Source organism: Buteo buteo, chromosome 10 (assembly GCF_964188355.1).
Source record: "Buteo buteo chromosome 10, bButBut1.hap1.1, whole genome shotgun sequence".
Taxonomy (NCBI): Eukaryota; Metazoa; Chordata; class Aves; order Accipitriformes; family Accipitridae; genus Buteo; species Buteo buteo.
Genome location: NC_134180.1, coordinates 15962748 through 15990254, shown reverse-complemented (window position 1 = coordinate 15990254; position 27507 = coordinate 15962748). Strand labels below are relative to the sequence as shown.

Genomic DNA, 27507 nt, shown 5'->3' with positions numbered 1-27507 from the left:
TTCTTTGTTGGATTTGGATATTGAGGCTTATTCACACTTCAAAGTTCCCATTCTAAAACATTGTGGCTAAGTATTTTTTAATAATCTAATAGCTTGAAAGCTTTTCTATAGCTGCCTATAATATGACACTGCCGTAATTGTAGCTTTTATTTTCTTAAATATATTGTCTATGAACATTGCTTGCTCAAAACTGCTCTACTACTCTTAGAAGTACTTGGGATTGAAGAAGCATATCAATATAACAAATATCATACTGCTTATAGTGAGTAGACTATCAAAAAGGGAAGTTTTTCATTGAAAGATTGAAATTTTGAATCAGTTACAGATTAAAGATGTATCTGGCTGAAACCTGAAATTTTTCTGTTCTAATAAATTACAGTTCTTAGCACTCTGGATAACATAGCTTAGAGTAAAACTATAAAAAATTTCTTTAATGAATGATTAGGAAATTATCTGTCCAGGCAGAATTTTGTTAAAATGCAAACTGGTCTGAAGCACACTTTGAAAAGTACTTTTTCTTTTTTTCCACAATGCATTTGTTGCTGTTATTTTTTTGGTGGTGTTATTTGTTTTCATGTTGGTGTCTCTTATCATTTGAATATGTTTGCTTTGGGGTATCCAGTCATCTTTTAAAGATAAATTGTTATTTGCATAGTGGCAGAACTGAGGTCAAGTAATTTTAAATTTAATTATATCTGGATAATTTTTACTCACATCTGTAATCAGACATCAAAATGAGAGCCTGTATACGAAATCCAAACAAGTAGTCTGTTTGCCTTTCCCTGATAGACAGTGTAACTCAAGATTTGAATAATTGTTAAAGCAAGTTTTGTTTTATTTGCTACTATCCTTACACAATTGAGAAGTGATGCAAAGCTTCCTCTTCCAGGACACCAGAAATAATTTGGTAAAGGGCATGTAGTTAGCTGATATAAAATATGCACTTAAAATAATTTGCAGTATCTAACTGCATTTACACTGAGCTACATCTTTGGTAGGGGGGTCCTTTAGCATGAACGAGCTTCTAAAAAGATGTCTTTGAACGTTAATTCAGAGTTCTCAGAGGGGACTGAATAACTTCAATATATTCTGTTGCATGCTGCCTTTCCCTGAGTTCTTAAAATAATTCTGTGTATATTAAATTAATTTGTATTAAATCTATAGGGATGCTTCGTTTGGGAACTGCACATACAGTCTTACGATCTTGGACTGCTTACAGGGAATAAATAAGGTAATAACACTTTTCCTGAGCAAAACTGATTTAAATTGACTTTTAAAAGGTGAAGGAAAATACTGTTAAAATACCTTAGAAAATAAGGTTTCAAAGCAAAATGTGTGTGACTGACTAGTATGGTGTCATGAACCTAAGTTACTGAGGTCTGTGTTTGAGTAGTGACAATGGAAGGTTACACTTCTATGTGGCTGGCCTGGCCTTTGAGAGCTTTCTGAACTTCACCTTATGAATCAGAATGCGTAAATGCACCAGACCTGTCTGGAGGCAGTTCTTAACAGTGCAAGGTAGTGCACTAGATCTGCTAATAGATAATTTATAACCGTTGGTAAAAGGGAATAACATAGGTTGATAAAGTCAAATGAGACAGACACCTAGGTATACTGTGATTTAATCTGAGCAGTTTTTGCATGTACTTGGCCCTGACTTACCCCCAAAACACTTGGTTCAGTGTTTGACACTAATCTTTTCAGAATTGTTGAAAAAAATTGAAAACTAATGTATCTTACTAGTGTTTTGATATGTCAGTTTCAACAGTCCTGATCCTGGGCAATATTAAACTCCAATATTGCTTTTTTAAAAATGTTACTTCACGTCTTAATTGGCAATGTTGTGTTATAGTATATACTTCATACTATAAGCAAAGATTAAATTTTGTTCATCATTTCCCATTGAACTTGATGAAGGGAGCAGGCTGTGTGAACAGTTCTGTACAGACACTTTATAGACTGTTTATATTCTGTTTGTAAGTATGGCAAAACAAGTGTTTCTTAAAAAATGAAAAAAGAGAGATCAAGCTTAATATTTTTAGTTCTGTGGGGGTGGGAAAGGAGCTGTCAGTTAACGGCAAGACTCTAATTTGCATGGCATTCTACGGATCCTGAAGCTCTGTGAAGCAGTCAGTGCAGTCACTGTAATTTATCTGCAACAAACACGTCAAAAGGGCTTTGAGAATCAGTTTTTCTTCCTTTGTTCCCATAAAATCTATTATTGAATTTTTGTCCAGTTCACCTGCAGAGATAAAACCACTTTGAGCAGAAACTGTATGCCTTAATCCAAAGTAAAATCTTAGTCTATCTGGATAAGGTTGGTGTTTGCATGCACACATATCATATACATGTAATTCAGGGGGCCTACAGATTCTGGAGTGCAGCCAGGCAACCATGCTTAAATGAAATACATTTTTCAAAATTAGCTGTTCGGACAAACCTCTCGGTATCTTAGGTTTCATGACAGGTCCAATCATTTAGCCTATGTTGTCTATAACAAAGCTTTTTTTTTTTTTGTCTTAAAAAAGGTGCTCTATGTGTAGCAAATAATGGCAGACTGATGATTATTGCTTTTTAAATCATAGATCTGTGGTGTGTTTTTTATCACACCTTAATCCCAGAATGTCATGTAATATCTAGACTTCTGAGAATGCAGTAGGTTCAGTATAAATATATGCTGCAGAACTGTCTTCCACCTATTCCTTGGAAGAAATTTGGGCATGAATTCCTTATTCATAGAATTGCTTTTAATATGGTATTATGCACAAATCTTTAGTACAAAATTGGCATATATAGTAATAGTACAGTAATCAAATACAAAACTTGACTTCTTTCAATCCTGTAAGGAATACAGTCTAACGTAGTCTAGTGAACTTCTTTCTATCAGTGGAATGTATATTAAAAGCAAATAATAAAATACAGGTTATACACAGTACTGTATTCTGTATATGCCATTTTGCCTGGGTATTATGGTGATTAAATGAGAGTATCATATTAAGTATAGAAAATCAGTAAACTCTTAATGTTCTCTATTTTATGTCCAACTGCTTGAAAATGTATTCAGCGTAGAAATCATTGAATGACTATATGACAAAAAGGGAATTGCTTTTTAATTTGTCATCTGCCTTACAGAATAAAACATACATAGCAGGGTGGGGAGAATCAATTTTAGGATTTAAGTGATATGCAACAACCTTATGTTCCATTGTAATGTCTTTGAAGGGGAAATAATGAGCCTGACATGCTTTAGTGACATTGTTGGAGTTTTTGTTGTCTGTGGTGTTAATCTGTGCAAAAGGTAATGTTGTCTTAACATAGAGGCTTAAATAAGCCAAAAGCACAAACATTTAGTGATTTAGTTTTGATTCTCAAAAGCACTATTATAAAATGAGACCATATATCATATTTCAGTATAAACTGACACCTTGTTGCCTTTTAGGCCTTGCAGCATGGATTTTTTGACTTTAAGACATTTGATGTGGATGAATATGAACACTATGAGGTTTGTACATTTAATAGTGAGTTGAATGTATTTGTTAGTTAAAATAAGTTAGAATATACATTATCCCACAACTTAAAACATACTGGAAACACATTTTAATTCAAGTAAAACCCAGTGTTCATATGTAAGGTATGTACATCCAAACCTGTATGCTGTATGTGAAAAACAGGCAGGATGAATATCCTTGCAATTTAGGTGCATCACGTAAGTCTACTGTTTTCTCATAGCCTTTCTGGCTTCTGGGACCTCTTTCATGCTTTCCCAACCTTCCCCCAGGATACAATCCAAGGTCTCTCACCTGACCCACAGAATCTGTATTTTCTGTCAACACGTGTTGAGCTGCTTCTTGAGATGCTTAGTCCCAAATATATGATCATTTTTTATAGCCACATAGATTAAGCGTATTTTGAGCTTTTTTAGTAAGGTTGCATTATATGGGGTTTCCAGTAATGGAAATACATCCAAAATATTTCCCTAATGAATTCCCAGAAACAGATGTCATTCATTGTTCTGCCAACCTTCTTACAACTCAAGAATAGATACTCTGGATGACTCTAGATGCTTTTAGGACTTTGTAAAACACACACCTTCACCTGCTAGTAGTAGACCATTATCTCAAGCTATATTGCTGCAGAGAACCTTTAACATATGCCCATGCTGCACCTGTGAACTGGGCTGTTTACAGAGGAAATCACAGGCACAGAAAGTGTCTATATATATATCTGGTCCAGAATAGTTGCATGATCTTGGTCTACCATTTCCCACACTTAAAGGAGGGGAAAGGGTTTTTACTGAAGTCAGTGACAACCATGTAGTTGTATTGGACCTTGTCTTTGGAACTCCCTGAAGTTCCTGCAGTTACATTGGTTAAGGAGAAAGATATATAAACTAGAGGTATACTAAATATTTGAATATATATTTAACTCTCTTTTTAGAGTTGTGTTACTTTATTGTAGCCAGTATTCTTCCCCCCAGCCCTGCTATTGCAATTTTCAGAAAACTTGGAAATAATGAGAATAAATTTGCGAGGTCTGAAAGTGTCCATTTTAAAATTTAATATTGTAAGTTGAATATCTCTAATATCAAACAAGTTTTAAGGATAATTACTCTTCTTAACTTTTGTAACCTTTGATAAATTACTATTTTGTTTTACAAGCAAGAACATATCTGAAATACATACAGCTATAGGAACTGCTTCATAAATGTTCAAGAAAGAGGGTGAAGTCAGGAGAGGAATAAACAGTGGAAAAACTTAATTTACAACACAAATCTGTACAGTAGATGTTGGCTGCAATAGGCATGCTATAACATATAGCTATTCACAAAATTTAAAAGCATTTGTAGAAGGACTTCTGTATACTGTAGTGTTCCATAATGATTAGGTTGACAAATTGATATAGCCTTTGCTGAATTACCAAAATTAAATGAACAGTATCTACAATTTAAAGTATGAAATTGCTGCTTTTTGCTTACTCTATGTACAATGGAAAATGTTTGTTCTAAAAACAAATTATGGTTGGGAGTTCTTAGGATTCTTACATACAGTAGACATTAATCTGCCTGAAAAAAGTATTAAAATAATTTACTAAAGCTATCCCATTATCTTCTTTAATGCTTAACATTATTTCATTTTGTGAAAATTATGTATGTGTGAATGATGTTTAAAGTATGCTGCCCACTGTCTGAGTTTAAGAAGGAAGAACTTGGAATCATCTTTAATTTTTTGTCCATTTTTTGGTATGTCTCCTGATATTTTACACATTGTGGTCAGTTTTCTGTGTTTAGATATGTCCTGTGTTAAATTTCTAAATCTTTAAGTGTTCCAAATTTTTGCTACGTTAGGTCTGTAAATGTGTAGTTATGTGGAGAAAAGTTGCATAAGACTTAAATGGAGCAGGCTAAAGGAAATTCTATTTCACGTTTATAGTTCTTTCATCTTACTACTTTATCAAGACAGCTAATTCCCCTTTTGTTGGACTAGATGTAAAATACTCAAGTTCTCTTTTTTAATAATAATGTTTGCATGTTGAGCATATATACATATATATGTGTAGTTCAGATTGGTTAAAATTTAAATTATTCACAATAATCTATGTAACTATAAAGAACTACTTAATTCACAAAAAAACCTGGTAATACAAATACAAAAGTACTTTTAACTTATTGAACAGGACTTCTTCCTTAAAGGGGGTAGAGATGCTACAATGTTGAGATTGCAGTCTGTGATATAAATCTGAGGGGGCAAGGGGTCCTGACTTGGCAGTAAGATTGGTTCACTAGTCCTCATGCAACCTTGTTAACTTACAGGAGTTTTCACTGTGTGAGGACATTTGGAGCAAGCCTAATGGGCTTAGCTAAGCAAACAGTTGGTGAATTGATTACAGTAATGTCCATTATCAGAACTTTTCACTCATTAGCATGTTTTCATGAGCGGAGAGCTAAAAACACAAGCTTAATAATGCAGTTGAACTGAGTGCCATGTCCTTAAAAGTCATGCTGAGAATAACTGCATTGCCAAATGAGGAATGGGCACTCTTCAATTAAAAATAAAGAAGGCAGTTTTAAACTTTAGTTATGTATTTCCAAAGAAGCTTCCAATTTTGGCACTGACAGAATTTGCAGAGCCTTTTTGAAGTTTTTGTTTAAAAGTGAGTAAGAAATGCAAAACATCATAGTTTGAAAGTTTGAGGGGGTTTTAATTTAGTTTATTTGACTTGTACTTTGCTTCTGTGATTAGTGGCTCATCAGAGCTTATGCCAATATGTAAATTTCAGTTTCTACAGGGAAAGGATAATTGTTTTTGAAGGCTAATTGGTTTTTAATTTGTTTTCTGTGAATTGGGTTTTTTAGCCAGTGCCTTACAAGGAAGCATTTTTCTTTTTATTTTTTCGTTTTTTTTTTTTTTAATTTAAACATACAAGAATGTTGGTGTTTGTCACTGTTGTTATAAGTAGGTGTCTTAAAATGATGAACCCTCTAAGGGAGAAATATCTTAGATATGGGACCTTTCTGCTTTTATTGGAAAGCTGAAGCAAAATTTTTTGCATTTGATTTTATTAAGAGATTTCTGAGAAGCAGCTTATGGTTAGTTAGTTTGTCCCATATAGGTAAGCTAGCTAATTACATTTGAAGTGTTTTGTTTTAATGTAGCAAGAACATAGTAAAAAGTAAAATAAAATCTTGAGTAATTTTTTTTAAAACTTGTATGTACAGATATTAAAATGCTTTTCTCTTGCTATTCTGAAATTTTTATAGAGAGTGGAAAATGGTGACTTCAACTGGATTGTTCCAGGAAAATTTTTGGCATTTAGTGGACCACACCCAAAAAGCAAACTTGAAAATGGTATGGGGTATATTTTAATGCTATTCTATCATCTTATTTTTTTCCAGCATGTTAAACAGTCATAGCAAATGAGCAGAAGTTAATAGAGGTTTATAGATTAATTTTCATCTTCAGAAATAATCATACAGTGAACATTTTATATACAATCATAGAACTTAATTCCAAAGGTTTTGGAATTTTTTGCTAGAAGAATTTAAATTCTTACAGTCAGGGACTTTCAGTGACAAAGTGCCTGAGAAATTAAAGTCCCTTACTTTTCTCCTGGAACCTGACACCTGATATAAGTATGCAGAATTAAAGTGAGTTGCATAAAGCAAAGGAGACTGTGTTAAGAGTTTTTGTAAAAAAGGCCAGGAAAGACTTTTAGAAGAAGCTTGCCTTTACTACTGAATGAAGATTCTTGGGATAATAGGAAGAACCTATGTGATTCTAATGGAATAAAAAAGAGAAGCTTGACTGACGGAGGGTAAGTAGAGATGCGGACCAGCTAAAAGGAAAGTCAGTCATTTAAAAACTACTGTCAGGTATTTGCTGAATTTCATCTTATTCTTTGTGGCATGTCACTTTGTTTATGGGAGCATGTTTTCTGAATATCTACCCCCTTTTTCTTCTCCCCCCCCCCCCCCCCCCCCGCTCTCCTAGGTTTCCTTTATGTCTGGAATGTTGCTAATTGCATAGTGTGCACTGAAGATTTAAACAAAATCAAAGGAGAAAATATTTAGGTTGGTTTGGGTTTCTCCCGCAATTACTGTTCCAGTCCCTTATTGCAGAATTTATTCAAAAATTACTTAAATTTTTCCATGGAATTTGGAAAACCTGTGTTTTATTTTTAACATGTGTATAACTGAAAATTACTGAATTAACACTAATGCTTGAAATCCAGTTATGAGGCTACAAATAAGCCTCACCTGGGTGAGTGTAAGTACACATTACAAAGCTACTTTTTTCTCATTTGTTGTGACTCTAATTGCATTTACTAATACATATATGACTTGTGGAAATTACCCATGCTTTGTGAGGAAGCTTTTGGACTTTATTTGAACAGGAATAAAAATTATGGAAATAAACCAGTGAGTCTGCTCAATGACAGAACTGATTTTTGTGGTAGCTATGTTGTTCCTGTGTTTTTGTTTATAAGACTTAATTGTTAATGAAAAAGAATAAACTACATTTTACATACATACATCCTATAGACATGTGTGCATGTACACACACTCTGTCACCATGTGTGCATGTACACACACTCTGTCACACCCTCATTGACAGAGAACATCTATTTGGTGAAAGTGTCCTAAACAGTTGTGTGGTTGGTATTTGACTTCCATCCCTGCCCCCCCACCTTCATCTAGAGGATCCTTTTGTCTCTCAACTGAATAAAGGCACTGAAGCTTTTTTACTTCACAGTGGATCAAGAGTATTTCTGGTACTGCAGTTTATCCTTTGACTGTTCCTCTTGTCCATAGTATAGATCACCAATCTATTTTCCTCATAAACACAGTGTTTCCTCTTAAAGCATGTTCTTATTCTTTGATCTGCAGCCTGACTATAGATAAACAGCTGTTCTGGAAGGCTGAATTCATATATATGTGCCTAGCTTTATCTATAAAACCCTACTTGGAGACAGGAATGGGCTAAACAGGATAGTGTTTCACATATACTATACTTCAATCTTTTTTTTTCTGATCCTTTTTTTTAATTATAGTGGTCTTCATGAGCACTTTGTGGACAATTTTTATATCACTTAACATGTTTATTCTGAATAAAATATTAAAGCATTTTCAGTATTAGCATGTTTGTTATTCAAAAAAGGTTTTGGGGGCAATTTTGATTAGTAGGACTTTGAACTTCATCTATGACATCAAATGATTGTAGCTTTATTTTTTTATAGGTTATCCTCTTCATGCACCTGAAGCCTACTTTCCCTATTTCAAGAAACATAATGTCACAACAATCATAAGACTAAACAAAAAAATTTATGAGGCAAAACGCTTTACTGATGCTGGTTTTGAGCATTATGACCTGTTCTTCATAGATGGAAGCACACCAAGTGACAGTATAGTTCAGAGGTTCCTGAACATATGTGAAAATGCTGGCGGTGCTGTTGCTGTACATTGTAAAGGTATGTGCACTTATTTATTTCTCCATTCAAAATAAGTATAAATCCATAGAGTTTTTCCAGAAATAAAACATTTAAAAAATAACACTTTCTGGTTGTGAAATACTGCTTTATGATACTTGACTAAGTATATGACAAATATTTGTTATTTTCATATGCATATTAAATTCTTTCATCCTACACTACTACTTACTGTAACTGACAATCTGTTGTTCATTGTTCTGGGTTTTTTTTAATATCATTTGAAGGCCTGAGTTTTAGTTGACAGAGATTTCTCTTTTGCATTATGCTTTCACAGCATTATGATAATTGGCTATGAAATGCAAAAGACTAAAAGGTTTTCTTTGTGCTTTTGGACTGTTCTATGTTTTTCTGTGGAGCATGACTTCCACATTTCAAGTTAATGTGAGTTATTGTGATGCCAGCATTTCAAACCAGCCTATTTCAGCAAATCAGCCAGAAAATACACAAAACATGCTTAGTCAAGAATGATTAACAAAGGCTTTGAAGGGTTCGGCTTGATTTATGTTTAGAGTTGTATAAGGACATTGTGGAGACAAAAGTCTTGCTGATCTGAAACAAGAATAGTGCTATTCATAATTTTTCCATGAACAATAAACATGCATGTCAAAGATAAATAAGTTTATTTACTAACAAGTTGTTACTGTGGCTAGAACCCAGAAATTCTGGCATTAATAAGCTGGACATCTGCTAATTGATTAAATGAGAGTATAAACTATCGATTAGCAGGAGTAGATTGTTACTCTCCAGGCTTAGTTGCTAAAGGAATACAATATACTTCTCTAGTGACTTAGATATGTGCTTGCTCAACTGAAGTATTTTTGGTCTTTCGTCTGACCATTTAATAAGCAAACCAACAATCTCATTCTTTTTAGGGTTTTTACACCCTTCTAAATAAGCCTATATGAAGTTAAATCAACAGTTAAGTCAGAGTTAATGTATTGTCTGTAGTTTTATTGCAGAGTTATTCCAAGCACAGCTTCCACACCAGAAATTGCTTGTCTCAAAAGTTATAGAATGGTTTAATGCAAAGGGTTGCTATGAAAAGTTTGTATGTTATCAGGAACTTAGAGAAAAGAACTGAAGTCTTAGCAATATATGCAGTTGGTAGATGTGACCTGCAATTTTCAGAGACCATTTGCTTACTCAGATGTACATTTAGCATAGTACAGGTCTTGGTTATCTATTTGCATGTTGCGTTCCTTTTGCAGTTAAAAAAAAACAAACCGAAACTCCAAGCCCCAAACTCTCTCTCTAACAATACTTCCCCTTTTTAAATGATTCTTCAGAGCTAGTCTTCCAATATATAGTTATGGAATGTTACTCTTTGTGAACTTTTACCTTCATCCTTTTACCTGAGTTGAGTCATCTTTCCAAAAAGTCACAGCAAGGTTTAGTTATTAGTTAAATGTAAAGAGCTTGTAGTTGTGTACAGAATTGTCAGCAAGGATGTCTGGCTGCTTAGAGTTTCCATTTAGATAGTTGTTGTTGCATAAACAATAGCTGGCCACTATGAGACTGTAAATTGCAAATATCGTATTTGTGGGAAAATAAGGTTTAAAGAGACACTTCACTAGTAGATGAGACACAGGGCTAGAAAGAGATTAATTCCTACTCTATAGTTAAAGATTTGTCTGATAGTAAAAGCTAATTTTTCTGTCTCTATTCTCCCCTTAAAAGCAGGATTAGTTTATGATTTGGGGGGCAATGGGTTAAATTATTTTAAGCTATTGATATATGAAATTATAAGCTGGCCAACATTCATTGCTGTTTATACAGATAGCAGTGCATAGTTTTTTGCAGGTTGGTTTCACAACAAAACTGATTGAAAAAGAAAAAGCCACTGGCTGAGAGGATACATGCTGCTATCTATTGTGATGTGCATGCATATGTATTTGCATGCATTTGAACTGTGATTGGTAGAGTATGTGTGTTGGCCTCTCAAAGGCACTTTGATTTTATTTTTTACTGATTTTATAAATATGAAGTTTGTATCCAGCTTGGTCGTGACTTTTTTTTTTTTAAATAACAGCCTTTTTTTCAAAAAAAAAAAAAAAAACAACAAACAAAAAAACCCCCAAACACCAAAAAAAACCCTGTTTGAAGTAGAATTGTATACATGCCTGTGGTGGGTTGGCCCTGGCTGGATGCCAGGTGCCCACCAAAGCCGCTCTATCACTCCCCCTCCTCAGCTGGACGGGGGGAGAAAATATAACAAAAGGCTCGTGGGTCAAGATAAGGACAGTTTAATAAAGTGAAAGCAAAGGTTGTGGGCGACAGCAAAGAAAAACAAATGATGTTATTCTCTACTTCCCATCAGCAGGCGATGTCTGGCCGCTTCCTGGGAAGCAGGGCTTCAGTACGCGTAGTGGTTGCTCCGGAAGACAAAAATGCCCCCCTTCCGTCTCCCTTTACTTAGCTTTTATATCTGAGCTGATGTCATATGGTATGGAATATCTGTTTGGTTAGTTTAGGTCAGCTGTCCTGATTGTGTCCCCTCCCAAGATCTTGCCCTGCCCCAGCCTGCCATTGGGGGGGGGGGGGGGGGCAGAAATGTTGGAGAGACAGCCTTGATGCTGGGCCAGCACTGCTCAGCAATAGCCAAAACACTGGTGTGTTATCAACACCTTTCTAGCTACTGATGCAGAGCACAGTGCTACGAGGGCTGCTATGGGGAGTATTAACTCCATCTGAGCCAGACCCAATACAGTGCCAAGAGTGATCACTTGTTGCATGTGTTCTTCAATCCTGTGAACTTTATAAGCGTGATATATTTGTTCTTATATCTACAGCATTGAAATCCAATTATGTGATAAACGGGATACTGACTCAAAAATTCTTTCTTCAAATATTAACATGGTGAATAACATTGCAAAGAGGTCTTCTCATATCCCATACTTTAATTTGATAATTATGAAATGCCCGTGACTTCTTATATGAAAGTTGATATTTGTGTTTCTGTAGCTGGCCTGGGGAGAACAGGGACACTGATTGCCTGTTACATAATGAAACACTACAAGTTCTCACATGCTGAGGCCATTGCTTGGATAAGAGTATGTCGACCAGGCTCTATTATAGGACCCCAGCAACACTTCTTGGAAGAGTATGTATACCTTCTTTGCTACTAAGAATCAACTGCTTCTCTGCATCCCTATTACCCATCTTGCACTATTTATAGAATATACTTTCTGTCTACTGACATCGTATATTACTGCCTGTTGCAGTGTATTTAAGGTTAGTTAATTTGGGATTGAAATCAGACTTAGTAGCAATTGTCTTCTCTGGAGTGCTACACATTTTGTCACCTTACGGGGCGGAGGGTCTCAAGGCTGCATGTTTGTGTTCCAGGGGATTTAGGAGTTAAAGACAAATGTGTTGGAAGTGTAAAGTCCAGATGTGGACAAAAGATTAACTCAACAGTAAGGATTTATTAAAATATTAACATAGAAAGGATAGACTTTATATACTTCATATATAGCCTGTGATCACACTTAAAATGAATCTTACAACAGTATAACAGATATGTTTTTTTCTTTCTTGTAACTAAAGATTAAATAAGTATGTGGTGGACAGCTTATGATCTCTGTCAGATTCCTAGCATAATGTATGAAGCGTTTCTAATTTGGAGACAATAGTCTTTAGCAAAAGAAATGTATGGTTTTAATACAGCTTCTTCTCAAAATTGACTGTATACTTTGGGTCGAGAACATTTCATGTACAGATAATTTGAATGGGTGATTCAAGGTTTGATCCTGACTGGAAATGAATGACAAAATTGCACTGGCTTCAGTGATGTACTTTCATAGTGGTTTCTACATTGTGCATTTACTATTATAGTAGTTATGCTGATATTTTTGAGTTGACACCGTGATGATATTTAGTTGGAGGCATTTTCACTGTTATGAGAAAAAACATTTTGAGAAAATCCACCACAAATGTATGTCTTTTTGGAAAAAAGAGAATGCAACAGCTCTGCTAGATACTGTGTAAATACACAATAAAAACAAACACTGACATTGCATCTTAAGATCCATAGGATATCACAGAGAAAGGAGGAGTATTACTGTAATTTGTAAGAGAAACTGAGCATGAATGAGAATTCTAATCTATTTTCCAGTGCAACTGAATGGGCAGTCCTTTATTTGAGAGGTGGGCCACCATTATTCAAAATACTGTGAATCACAAAGTTTCACAAACCGCAAGTGCTTGCTGAAGGCAGAGTAAACTTCTCCACACCTTGCTGATGCTTGGATGATGCACTCTTAAAAATAACTCTCACAACAGAGCAAGGTTAAGAGAGAAAGGTAGTACATAGTGTGATTAATAAGTGCTGTTTGCTTGAAAGATAGGAAAAACAGGGCCCATGTCTTTTCTGCAGTTGTGTAAAAATACTTGGTTTGATTTTATAGATAGGGAAAGATCCTTCAGATTTTTTTCATTCATACCTACATTATTCATAGCTAAGAGCTGTAGTATCGTTCAGTAAGAATTTTCTATTGTCCTAATGGCAATAGATACCTGTTTTGACAATCAGACAAAATTCAAGCAATGTCACCAGTAGTGTCAAAATGGGGTTGAGAAAGAAGGAGCTAACATCAGTTGCATTATTCTAATATAAAATATCTTGCCCTCAGGGCTGCAAAGTTGCATCTGACAAAAAGGTAAAATCTTGCAACTTTGATCTTCCAAACCTTCATAGATGTCAAAGCTTCATCTCTTAGATTCTTTGAGGTTTAATAAGGGAGGTGCAAGTAGGTTTTTTTGTAGAGACTCTCCCACCCAAGTATGTATTGAATCAGTTTGTTACTATGAATGCAATTAATCTTGAAAGATTTCAAAGGTATTTAAATTCAAGCATGTTTTCTAGGTTACTTCTGTTAGGTGGAAAAAGTGGCACTCCCTCTCCCCCCACCCCCTCCTTTTCCCTTCTCTTGCTGTTTTCTTGGAACGTAGTGAAATTTTTCTGGAAATGCTTACCTTTCCCATTTATTACTGAGCAAGTTTAGACAGTTGGCTCAGACTACTTGCCTCTTAAGCTTTGCTGTAACACTTTGTTTTCAAACAAAGAAAAGTTTCCAGGGAAAGTATATCCTGATTTAATTCCTCGTTCTTTTTTCTCTGTTCAGTATAGGAATTTAATTTTGCTACAATAATATGTAATAGGGTCTCGGTTCTTGGATGGAACTATCATGACTGGTACCTACCCAGCAAACTTTTCTTATTGAGGAACAATGCCATCTCATCAACAAAAGCCTGCTTAGCCCATGCATGTTGTAGCAATTAATTTTTTTTACCACCTGTCTGTAGGATATAATCTTTCATTTTCTGAAAATTGACACTAGAGTCCTGTTCAACTTTACATGATTATGACCACTTCCATTGTGCAGGTCAGCTGTAGTTTTACTAAACAGTATCTGTATACACAAAACTCATCCTAATAAGTTGGAAAGTGCTGTATCATCATTTAGTCTACACATTACATATATAAAAGCATTATTTTTTATTAATTTTTAAGTTGTGTTTTAAAAGCCTTTAAAATACCATTGCAAATTCCTGTTTAGTTAATCTCTTTTCCCAGTAGGATTTTGTAAAATGAAGTTTTAGTACCTGTAACATTTCTGTGATGGCTACAGACTTGTTTGGTGATTTGGGGGGGGGGGGGGGGGGAGTGGGTGGTTGTTGGTTTTAACCATCGAAAATGATGATTTTTTTTTTTTTATGATAGACATTCAATTTTTTTTTTCCAGATGAAGATGTACAGAAGATTCAAGTGTTGGCAACCTGTAAGAGTAGTGTGTTTTCATATTGTTTTTTACGTGTATGCAGATTTGTTGATATGAATTGATTTGCTTTTGTATCCTAAAGGAAGCAAGCAATGTTATGGCTGGAGGGGGATCTCATCCGATCAAAGCAGAAACAACGAGTAGTTGATGGAAACATTAACAGAGTTCTTTGTGGCTTGAATGACATTTCAATCAGTGACAGCTTGAATAAAGTACAAGACTTGGATCAATACAGGGAGGTAAGAGTTCGTAGGAAAAATTTCAAACAAGCAGAGATAGAGCTGATCATTTAATAACTAGCTATAGATAATTTTTAGGGTTTTTTAGGCTTTTATTAGTACTAGATTGCTTTTTCACAGCTAAACTTTTTTTATAGGTCATAATTAGAACAAATCTCCACTCTTAAAAAAATCAAAGAAAAGAGAAAGCTTAGGTTGTATTTAAAACTGTTACAGATCATTTTGCAAACTTTAAAAGGTTTGCATTATTTCAAGTCATTCTTTCAGGGTTTTCAGTTGTTTATTAGAGAACGGGGGGAAAAAAAATCAGTTTTCCTCCTGGAAATCTATTTATTCCAAGTTTCTAGCTAATAATGCATGAGTGTGTAGATTTCCATCCCTTTATCACAGTGTTATGGATTACTGATGTGATGTATAGATTTAGGGTAAGGACCTTACAATTATTTCTTGGAAGCACAGACATGAAGTGCAAACTAAAGTGAACATACTTCTGCTTCTGGGCTAGTAAAAATCTTAAACTGTAGTTTCCTACAGTATCTGAGAGAAGCAGTTTAGAGGAACTATGCATTTGATTAATCCTCTCTTAGCTCTGTAATAACTAAAGAGCTTTTATGCTGCTGATGGAATCCTTTACTTGATGTAAAAGACCAGGGATGTAGTAGGCACCTTCTTCAGTTAGTTATTACTATAAATTAAAATAACCATCTATCATGTGATCTGTCATAATCTGGAAGAGCACCTTGAATGCATTTCTGTAAAGGTACTGTTTCCTTTCTGGAAGTTCATTTTGTGGCTTGGAATGTGTAAAGTTAAATATCTAGATTACTAACTGGAGAATGTAACAATGTGTAGAGATGACCTTGTATGCCTAATGAAAACAGCTGGCACATAGCTATATGGTAAAAGTAATGTTTTTGAATCTGAGCTACTACTACAGCTTTACTGCTTCCAGTATTTAAAGCAACTTACTTGCAGGTAACTCAACTACCTGTACACTGTAGCAGCTTATGTACAGATTCACAATATAAATCCACAGTGCTGCTTTTTCTACTGTGACCCTGTCCGTAATATGTGTATTTCAGTTTTTTACAGATGTCATATTAAAGCTGTTTAACATTCAGTTTTCAAAACATTCAACTTACCTCTTTATTTCTTTGGTTATTTGGTTATATTTCAAGACCTCATTATACTAGGCTCTCTGGAAGTTTAAAACAAAGTAATGTTCCCAGTCCCAAAAATGTGTAAGGTCTAAGAATCAGAGGACAGAACAGCTACATGCAGTAACTGTTGGGCATGTGAAGACAGTGAAACAAAATTTATCAGCACTGAAGTTGAATGATAGGTTAAAATGGCCTAGCATATAATGTTCAATGAAATCTAGGTAAAATATTTATATTTTCCTGTAATTAATGCAACACTTGGACCATCACATAATTTGATTAACTTCTATTGTATTACTTCTGTCAATCTTTTATCTTGGTTAATGGCAGAAACTTTTGTTCTGTTTTATGCAGAGCAGCGAGGTCACTTAGGCACAATAGGAACCGCAGTAATACAAATATTTAATCTGAGGTCAAATGAAGCATCGTTGGTATAAGTTTTTTTCATTTGGCAATTAAAAAAAAAAATCACAGTTCTCTTCTTGCTTTGTGTAACTTTCATATTCCTCTGGTACTTAAGATACTGTCTCTACTTAATACTTGGGACTTAGAAAAGTCTATTTTGAGATCAGTCAGAAATTATAAATAGGCATTTAAACAGTGTTGGCATACACTTTTAATATTTCTTAGAGTTTATAATATTTTCTAAAGCTAGCAGTAGGAGAAAACTCTGAAATCTGTTCTTCCTATATTCCTTATTAAGTTCTCATAGGGAATTTTTTTTCAAAATTATTTTTCTAGAAGTCATGAGAACTTTTTATTTTTTAAAAAAATCTAGTAATTTAGGGAAGTTGATTTTTAGCTTCTCTTGCAGGACACACAACTTTATCTAAATTTTTTTCTCATCTTGTGCATATCACAAAGTTGTGTGTTACTGCTTCCCTTCCACATTGATGATAACTTTTAAAATAGTTAGGGAGGAAGGAGTTGGAGTTTACATGCTATAAAAACAGCCGCCTTTGAAGCTAAATAAATACTGGCATTAGACTCAAGCATCCTGAACTGACTTTGAGGTCAGATTCTGAAAAAAGCCTCTTGTGAATGTGCATTCGCCTACAGTGACACATTTAATTTACTGGAACTATGGAAAGACGGAGTAGTGCCCCATGTATGCAGAAGACTGTAGATTAGCCTTTTAAATTATTATCTTTGTGAAGGAGGTGTTTGATAACTTTGAAACTGCACTACTCCTAAGGATTTGATATATTTCCTTGCTTGCATACTTTGTGTTTCCCAGAATGATTTTGAAGACAAAGCAGGTGTGGAAACTCAGAATGGCATTACGCAGGGAGATAAGCTTAATGCCTTAAAAAGTCGGAGACGGCCATGTTCTGCTACAACTGGAGCTCTGAGGTAATTAATTTATTCTGAGGTAATTTGCAATTTTAAATTCAGTCTGTGCTATCAGATCTTTATGGCAAGTACATGGCCTTCTTTAAGGCAGTGGTACTAGTTGTACCACCTTCTGTGGTGGAAACTTCTCTAGGTATGTATGTATTAATTGCAGATTTGGTTTATGAATTCCTCCCTGCCCCCCGTCTCCCTGTTCAGGATATCTACTTATTATGTAGCAGTAAAAGAGAAAGTAAAAAAAAAAAATTCAAACCCTTCAAATTTATATCTATCTAGCATTTTAAAACTTATGTCTCAAACAAAATATTCTTCAATGAAATTAGTTATTTTTCTATAATTACTTTTCTGTACTCCTTATATAAACTTTGAATTTTTCAGAACCAGTAAAAATGTGAAGTTTGAAAATAAACCTGGAGTATCTCTCTGTTATTTAACCTTAAATTAAAATAATGATTGTCAATAATTATTAACTCTTGTTAGGCTTGTACTTTAAAGCCAGTATGAGACATGCAAGTATGTTTTGGGGGAGAGGAGAAGCTTTTTATTGTTTGGTAAAGATTGCTGCTTTTGTCTCTTTAGGTTGCAAGACATGAAACTGCACACCAGGTCACTATCGCAACCTTTCAGGTATTAACTTTAAAATTATAGTTCTAAATGTATACCACTCAGGTCTTAAATTTTCAGTGTTTTGAATTATACTTCCACATCAATTGATTAGCAATTTCAGACTTCTGAGAAGTGGCAGGTAACAAACTTTTTTAAACACCTGTGGGGGGCAGGCAGGGAAATCTAATGGACAGAGGTCTACAGCTCTACTTTGGGGATACCTTGAATTCTTCTTAATAGATAATTAGCACATACAAGTAATTTCCTCAGTCACATTTTCTAATATCTGTGCTGTTATGCAATGAAGGATGACTAATTAACTCATAACCACTTTATCTCTGTAAAATTAAATACTTGTGTCAAAAGCCTAAATTGGCTACATATTGTCTGTGTATCACAATTTTTGTCCTGTGTGTTTTAGTAGATGAACTGGAGGTATTACTTAGTGGATACAATCAGTACTTTTTTTTTTTTAGAAGACATGTAAGACAAAAGATCTGTCATTATAAAGCATTAATGCTGAAAAGAACACATTCTCTTCAGTCTTGTGACAACCTGGATTTTTGAGATGGATTACTCCAGATGTCTAACCTTGGAGAGATGTCTGTTTACTCTTTCTTAGTGTGGAGTTAAAACTATTCCTGCTCAATGTCATTCCTTCTGTGCTTTTAGTTGGAGTCTTGTACCCAAGGTCTTTCATCCTTTACAAGCTGATCATATTAATAGCCCCTGGTCTAAGGATGGAGAGAATTTCATACTACTGTGAGGCTATTTGTTTATTAGTTTTTAAAAAACTAGTAAGGACAGCTATAATGCTAACATTTTTGAGTAGTCCAGTGTACCATACTTACAGCTCATTATCAAAATATGAAAAATTTGGTCATTAAGAGTCCCACCCTAGAAAGAGCTGTATGTTCTGTGCAACTTTGTAAAAATGTTCTTGCTGGCATTTGGAAATGATGTTCTTATGAAAGCTAGTGTTGGGTTTTTTCCCACTCGTACTTGCTTTATAAGCACAAAAAGTATTCTTTCTAAAATTTACAATATTTAAAATTTACAATCAAACTTATAATAAAATTGATACAAAATGGATACTTAGTCTTCACATATTATCAAGGTGAAAAGTAGCCTGTAACTGTATAATAGGGTACAGCAGGGAAAAAACTTGGGAGTGGGATATTTGAAAAGTTTTTTTGAAAAAATATTTGAAAACAGGCATTTGCTGGTGAGTTCTCAGTACTCAGACTCAAGAATTCCCACTTTTTAAAATACTAGTCTATGTATTGAAAGACTGTATGTGTTTGAGATTGTATATTTCAATTATAAAAATCTTGCTTCTCACTAAAACTCTGCACTCCTTTTAGACTGAATACTTCAGGTAGCACAGAAGGATCCATGTCTCCTCTGAAGGCCTCCAAAGTGATGGCAGTTAATTCACCATCTGCAGAAAGAATAAGCAGAATTCCCACATCCTCAGGCTCTAACATTAAAAGGTTTTTTTCTTCTTCTCATTTTGGTACAAATACTTACTATATACTACAGTGGTTTTCAGCACATATGCAGTCTATGAAGCGCTTGCAGTTCTTGGGTGTAAGAAGGCTCAAATTTACTTACAAAGTGATTTGCTGTTCCACTAGCCAAACTTTAGTTGCCTGCAGATATAAAAAACAAAAAAACCCCAAAACCTATAGTACTGGTATGAGGGTTTTGGTGGCATTATATCAAGTCAGAAACAGTATTATGTTGCTCAGGTTTTGGGTTTGTTTTGGGTTTTTTGTTTTTGTTTTACTCATCTGATTTTATAGAAGTTTGGCAAGTATTCCCACCAGTCTTTATACTATTAATCTCAGAAAAATACTGGGTGGTAATTAGTATGATTTTTATGAGCCCTTGATTTATTGCTATTTAATTCCATTATTACTATTGTACTAAGTAATTATGTGTGTTAAATGAAATTTAGAATAATTGATGCATTTTTAATAACTTCTGGGCACAAATATTTACTTGAAGAAAATAACTAACTTAAAAACATATTTCAGGACACCCTATTTTAATCTCAAATTTTATCATATTACTTCTTGGTTACCTGAAGACTTGTATCACATTACTAATTTCAAGAAACAGAAGAGGAGTTCTTAAACTATTACATATACAGAAAGTACTTCAGTGTAGGTCAGCCACTGCCTAAACCTTTTAACACAATCTCCTGCACATGCATATGGTTTGATAGAAGTGAAAGCTGGCCATGGTAGTGCTTGAATAAACATTGGGAACTGCTGACAAAGAATTCTGGTTTTCATTATTAAAGAGCTAGAAGATGAACCTGTGTGCAAACACAAATTAGTTCAGAAAGGTCTATGTTATTCACCTAATGTCTTCTGAATTGTCTGTTATTTTTTGTATATATCTGTACATACCTTGTGTGTATTTTTTTCCCCTGCATGTGTTTTTCCATTCAGCGTTTCCATAAACTCCAGGCTAGCCAGTTCTCTAGGGAACCTGTATGCTGCTTCAGATGATGATGAGACCAAAATGACATCATCGTCCTCTAGGACAGGTTTTTCTGTAAGCCATATCTCCAGCCACTTGAATGGCAGCTTGCAGCTGTCTCACAGAAATAACCATGAACTGAACAACAACTTATACAACAGAAACAGCAGTAGTGGCAACAACCTGAGCAGCCAAACCAGTTTTCACAGCACCGTGACAGATGAGTACGCATCAACCTTCCTTTATGGGCCTTACAACTCCTCCAGCACGATACCAGACTCAATCAATTCCTGTAAGTTCATAGTCACAACAGCACTTTCAGGCATCTGACTGATGCTTATCTTCCTTGCTTCTGCGAGCAAAGCTGTTGCAAAAAAACCCTTAACCCAGCATAATTCTCTGCCTTCCTTTAATGTTTCTGAACAGCACCTTTGTCTGTTACCTTTTTAAGTAATTATCATTTCAGCTGCTTTTTTTCCATCTCTTTCAAGCACCTAGATCATGGAGGCTTCATGAAAATAAATCACTCCTGAACTTAAGCTAACACCTTTTCTGATATCTTTTTTTATGGACCTTCTTACGCTTTAGATTTTTTTTTATTTCAAATTATCCACAGCATAGTTTATAAGTTTATTATGTATCTTAATCTTCACACAGTAACAGATTTAAAGAGGCCTTTGTACATATACTTAATGGAAGGTACAGCATTCTTAAAGACAGGGCTTATTTGAAAGATGAGTCCACTTGACTTGCAACCTAGTCCTTTTCTAACACCAAATGTGAGAAGTATTTTAGAGCAAGATATTTCTGATGGTCTCAGCATTTTAGCTTTCATTCCTCAACAGCTTAGCTGCATTGGGCTTATGTTGTGCCCTTTTTCTGTGTGAAGAGTCTGTATAAAGAGGATGCATGGATAAATTAATGCAACTTAAAAGTGATTCTATACAAAATGCAGAGAAACTTCAGTTATGAAATCAGAAACAACTTCAGCTATTTTAGGGGAAAAACCCCAAACATTTACTAGTATAAAACTAAAAAAAATTTAAACTATCTGCTTTCCAAAGATTTGATATCCTACTAATTATATAAATTAGTGCAGTGTTTCTAGTAGAATACATTGCCTACAATTAATTGAACCTGTCAGCCTCTGTCTAGTAGTACTGTTACTTCCAATTTTTATTTTTTTAGCTGCTGGCAATAAAATTACCTTCATATAAAATTAACTTCAGAATATTACACCTTTCTTTTCTGTTTCCTTACCACTGATAAATTGTTTCAGTATAAAGTTTTAGTGTTATACCTGCTACTGTTTTTTTTGAGTGTGGCGAGTCCCCTGTCTTAAAAGAACTAATACACATGTTGCACGTAACTAGGATGTCTGCTGAAAAGATCATTTATGGGTTGTGTTTTCTTTTTCCTGAAAAAGTGGGGGATCTAACCCTCTTGTTAATAGCTTGGTTGTGGCACCACTTACAGTTCAGAAGCCACATGTTTATAGCTTGGGAGTATGAATTGCACTTTCTGAGGATGGATGACAGTAGGAAATAAATTCTCATTCCATTGTGGAATTAAATGGCACATGTGCCTGAAATCTAACTAGTATACAAAGTACATTGAAAATTAAATTAGTTGAGGAAATTTGATTTTGTATTCCCTTAAATTCAATGGATACTTCCACTGGAAAAGGAGTAGAGTTACTGTGCTAGGATGTGCTTGACCTAAAGCAACTCTTTAAAGTACTTGATGTATTCAGACTCCTTGTTTGAAAGTACATTTAGCTTCTTATCCACTACAACTTATCTGGAAATAAATTATAATATTCCATGATCTTAGGATCACTGAGTGTTCTGCATTGAGTTTAAATTTGAGTTTAAAGTTTACTTTAAACATCTGCAGTAACTTATCTGCAAGGGACTTGAATATTGCCACATCCTTTCAGTTTTTTGAAGTTGTTTTACCCATCTAGTTTGGCTGTGTTTTTACCTGCTACGTGGGATTGAGGTAAACTATATATAATGGAAATTTTTTTTCGAGTTGGATATAGAAACCTTCCCAGTTTTCTTATGATTAAACCAGTTCTAGAACAAGAGAACTGTTTTAGTTTGACTAATTTGGTTTAATTCCTCCAGGTGTAGAGTTGAGGAGAGAGGTAAAAAGCTAAGCATAATTGTTTTAAGACACATCCAGGAGTCTTTCATTTGTTCAGGAATTCTGATTCTGTTCTGGAAAGTCAGCCTTTTTAGGTGTTTCCAGTCTTTTATTCAACATGCTTACAGAATTTGAGTCCTCAGGAGGACTGACAGAGACTCCAGTTGAATATACTGGAAACAAAGTCAATACACCAGCAATGGCAGAGAGCAATCACTCACCTGACTAAGTGGTAAAGTGATTTTTTTGTTTGTTTGTTTCTCACCTTCAATATTGTCTCGTATTTAATGTATTTGAACAATAATTCATTGGAAGGTCAACTCATTCCCATTCCTTTGTATTGTACCTTCTGTAAATGATATGCTGCCAGCAGCAATTCTTAGAGTTTTGCTCCATATTCTAGTTACAGCTGCATATTATGCATAAGTATGTAAACCTACATGCAGAGCCCTAAGGGGAAGAAATACCTTATTGGTAAAGAGGGAAATGAGCCTTTGTTCTCTTGCACTAAAACTATTAAGTGACTTAAAACAGTGATTTAAATGAAATATGTTAGGCATAGTATAAATTTTTAGGTTGAATGGGAAACATTTTTGCAGAAAAAGTAGCTTTCTAGAATGCACATTTCTCCTGCTTTAAGAACATTTTAATCTTCCTCCTATCTATCTTAATGACTTAGTAATGCATGGAAGGATGTAAGGGTATAACCTCTGAACAATTCTTGGCTTTATATCATTTGCTGATGAGGAGTAGAGGTTATACACAGTCAAATATAGCAAGATCTTTAAATGAGATGCTATATCCAGTCTTCTCTGGAAGAGTGAGGTGAGAGAAAAAAGATTTTATGTAATGTGATGGCAGAAGCAGCGTTTCTTAAGAAGAATCATGCCATGCAAAGTCTATGTGGCAAAATACAAGTTTCTGACTTACCTGTGAAGTAATCTTATTTCAATATAATAATGGTTAAACTGCTTTCCTGCTTGGAAGATGTTTTTCAAACTTGTCCTGAATGTTGCATGTATACTGTATGGCCCTGTGCATTTGTCACAATCACAGTCGAGTGCGCTAAATTGTTACCCATTTTATGTACAATTGACTGACTTGAGTGCAGTTACTGTGATGTCACAGTGTTTAAGACAAGTAGGTTATCTGATCATTTAATCTCTGAATGCTTTCAGTCTGGTAGTGAGCCTCTGACTTACTGGCTAATACAGATCCATCTTGATAGTGGTTTATTTTGGAGACAATATAATTTTTCCTGATAATTAGTCCCACTGGTTGAATACAGTCATGCTTAAAATCATTTCACTTTTAATCTGAATTTTGCTGTATATCTTTATTATGTCACTGTTATAGTCCTTTATTACCTTATTTTCTTGTCATGAAGATATTTCATGCTAGTTATCTCAACCTGATTGTCTTTTGATAAGCTAAGTTGGCTCAAAGATCCTTTTGGAAAGTGTTCGAATCCTTTACATTTTTTGAAAATCCCTTTTCAAGAAATAGATGCAGCACTCTAACATTCATCTTTCAGGTCCAGGAAGCTGCTACTCAGTGCTGTCCTGCCTATAAATCCATAGCTTGTGTTACCTTCTTGAACTGTAATGCATTGGGAATTCATGGGGAGAAAAAAAGAAAAAGAGTTCTTGCCATCCAAGATAATGACTTGTATTTTAGTCCAATGTCCTGCATTCCCTGTTTTTTTAATGTGGAACTCTGTGGAAAAGCATCGTCCTTTTTTTTTCCTTTTTTTTTTTTTCCTTTCCCCCTTTCCTCTTCTTAATAGGACCAATTAACCAACCAAGGAAGACTTCAACCGCTGCCATCCAGCTATTTTGCTTTTGGTGATATTCATCAGTGGTCTTAAGCTCATGAGTAAAATACAGAGCAGCATCAAGCCTTAATACCAGTTCTGGCAGAATTCTGTTAACAACAGAATTCTGTTTAATGATTTCCACTTCACTGCTTTAAATGCTGCAATTGCTTGGAAGTCTTGACAGCCAAACCTTAGTCTTGTTGCAGTGTTTGTATTATGTTGCACTCTTTTCTAATTGGAACACATCAGATAATGTACCTAACAGAGGTTTATTACATATATGGGTAGTTATGTTTATTCATTTAACTTATCTCATCAAACAACTCTTGAATGATATGAATTATATTCCTCTTCTTTTTATTAGCAGAATCTTACTTACCTGAGTTAGATATCAAGCTAACCATCTGTAATTGTATAAGTACTCTAGTTTAGAAAATCACCTTATCAATCTTATTTCTCTTTCTAAGTTTGTTAACTATCAACATGAGTGGTGCAGGAGCATTTTACAATGGTTAGGACAGTAAATTTTCAGTTCTAATTAATGTTCCTTAATCTCATTAGCGAGGAAATTGGGAACTTCATATTTATGCAATGCAAGTACATCTTCCCCCTGCCCAGTATGGAAGAGCAAGTTATTCAGTACTCTTTTTTTCCTGTTTCATAATGAAACATTTAAAAAAAATTATTAATACTATTGTTCCACATTCCATTTAAAACAAACAAAAAATAACCATGACTATGACTTCCTGGTTTTGTCAGCCATATATTTTTCCCTAATGATTTTTCTCCTTCATCAGTGTAAGCTTGTAATCCACTTCCTTTTTATTGTGTTTATGCTGTTGTATGCTAATGAACTAGAAGAAAAACTTGATTTTCTTAGAATAGACAACTTGCCATTCTACCCAAATAGAATAAATATTTTATTTCCAAATTTTACATATCAATGTTTTCATTAAACAGAATCTCTTGCAATTATAATTTGCAGAACTATTTTTACTGAGTATAATCACATTTAAGATACCACAATAAGATTTTTACTTTGTTCTTACAATAGTTATGAAGTGCAGAAAACAGACTCCACAATCAGTGAGATTGTAAAGTAGGTATGTTCATTCAGCACTGGGCAGCACGGGGCGGGGGGATTAGTTGCACCAAAGTTGTGCGCACCTGACTCGGCAGTTCGCTTCAAATTTATACAATCAAGTGTTACATATTCACAATACGCCTATACATATGCATGACCTATCCCCGCTTCATATTAAAATTAGCTCCGAGAGGTCATTTCCATAGTCTGCTCTCAACTGTGCTTGCGCAGTGCCTCCTTATGGTGGTCGTCTGGTCGTTGCAGACATGAAGATAGATGACTCCTCTTCGTCACCGCTAGTAACCCCTTTTCTTGCACAGGCTCAGTGGTTTCTTGGTATTCACCCAAGCCGCAAGACCAGTCTTGGCTGGCTCTTGGGGCCAGCTCCTACTTCTTATCAGGAACTGTCTCTGCCTCATTGGCTGGTTCTTGGGACCAGCTCTTCTTATCAAGGATTGTCTCTGCCTCAGCTAATTTTAACAATGTAAGCACTAAACATCATCTTTCATCCCCCTTTATTATATCTACTGAGATTCTTTTGACTCCCCTTGTCTCAGTCCCCCCTTTTCTAGAAAATAGTAAATTCTTTTACTATATCTAATCCTAATACTTCTAATACATTGTTTCCCTATCTAGCATCCTCTCAAAGTATTTGTTGGACTTGAGTTTCCCTCGTAATTGATTCTTCTTCCATTCACTGTAAGATTCTCCTATACTCTTACAGCACCAAAAGCCACATCGAACCACTATGCAAAGGACCACAGACAAGAGAATGATGATTATTATAGTGACAAACAATTGCTTCAACCATGCCAAATTTGGCAACCAGGAGGTTAATTTTTCCCATATCTTAGTGAATCCCCATGAAGTGTCATCTTGTGACATTAAATGTAAAAGTTGGGTTTGTTTCCAAATTTGAGAGAGGTCTGTTTCTATTTGTCTCTCTTGGTTAACATAGGTGCAGCAGCGTTCATTATGAGCGACATGTTATTAAAAGCTGCTGCTATCACAGAGGTGTTAGAAAAGACTGTAGCAATTACGGGGTAGCCCCATCCAAGATCCTTAGGAAAATGAGAACATATCCAGCAATCAGTTTGATTCACTATTTTTGCAATACTCTCATGGAGTTGAATAAACACATTCCCATCCCATGCTATGCTCCTTGTCCCCATGGTTGCCCATATTACCACATAAAAACTAAGTGTCCATCGGGTTTTGTGGTGACTTTCCATGGAGTTATGGCTGTCTTTTTCACTCTGGTGTGATGAATCCAGGCGCTCTGTTCCTTGATCCTAATCGCAGTGAAAGAGGTAAGTAATACTTGAAATGGTCCTTCCCACTGCAGCTCCAGAGTTTTTTCTGTAAGAGACTTTATATACACATAATCTCCTGGTTGTATCTTATGTATGGGCCCATCCAAACCTCTCCCTTGAGTCCCTGCTACATGCTTCCTGATTTTATTAAGTTGCTTACCTAATGCTACCATGTAAGAAGTCATAATTTCATCCCCTGCTTGTACAGACACCCCTCTCTGTATCCCATAGGGTTGTCCATACAGAATTTCAAAGGGGCTCAGTCCTTCTTTCGCCCTTGGTCTTGTTTGTATACGCAGAAGGGCTAAAGGGAGAGACTGAGGCCGTGTCAAATTTGCTTCTTGTCCTAATTTCACAATTTGCTGTTTGATTAAGTGGTTCATTTTTTCCACTTGACTACTCGACGGGGTGATATGGAGTATGAAGCTGCCAATCTATACCCAAATGGCAGATTATTTGTTGTACTATTTTTGAAACAAAATGTGGTCCTCTGTCATAGAAGATATGGTTGCTGGAACCCCAAAATGTGGTAT

At 35.1% G+C, this 27507-nt stretch overlaps 1 protein-coding gene across 5 annotated transcripts in view; it reads left to right on the top strand.

The window, feature by feature from the left end:
• CDC14A (cell division cycle 14A) overlaps positions 1 to 27507 on the top strand; it is a 68739-nt gene that overhangs the window by 35322 nt on the left and 5910 nt on the right. For 3 of the 5 annotated variants that reach the window (XM_075038775.1, XM_075038780.1, XM_075038778.1), the window contains exons 6-15: positions 1165 to 1231; positions 3440 to 3502; positions 6758 to 6845; positions 8734 to 8964; positions 11947 to 12085; positions 14848 to 15004; positions 17402 to 17517; positions 18097 to 18144; positions 19488 to 19616; positions 20583 to 20905. In XM_075038775.1, the coding sequence (XP_074894876.1) occupies positions 1165 to 1231; positions 3440 to 3502; positions 6758 to 6845; positions 8734 to 8964; positions 11947 to 12085; positions 14848 to 15004; positions 17402 to 17517; positions 18097 to 18144; positions 19488 to 19616; positions 20583 to 20905 (1361 nt within the window). The remainder of the gene's footprint in view (positions 1 to 1164; positions 1232 to 3439; positions 3503 to 6757; positions 6846 to 8733; positions 8965 to 11946; positions 12086 to 14847; positions 15005 to 17401; positions 17518 to 18096; positions 18145 to 19487; positions 19617 to 20582; positions 20906 to 27507) is intronic. The other 2 variants (XM_075038779.1, XM_075038776.1) reach the window with 2 other exon arrangements.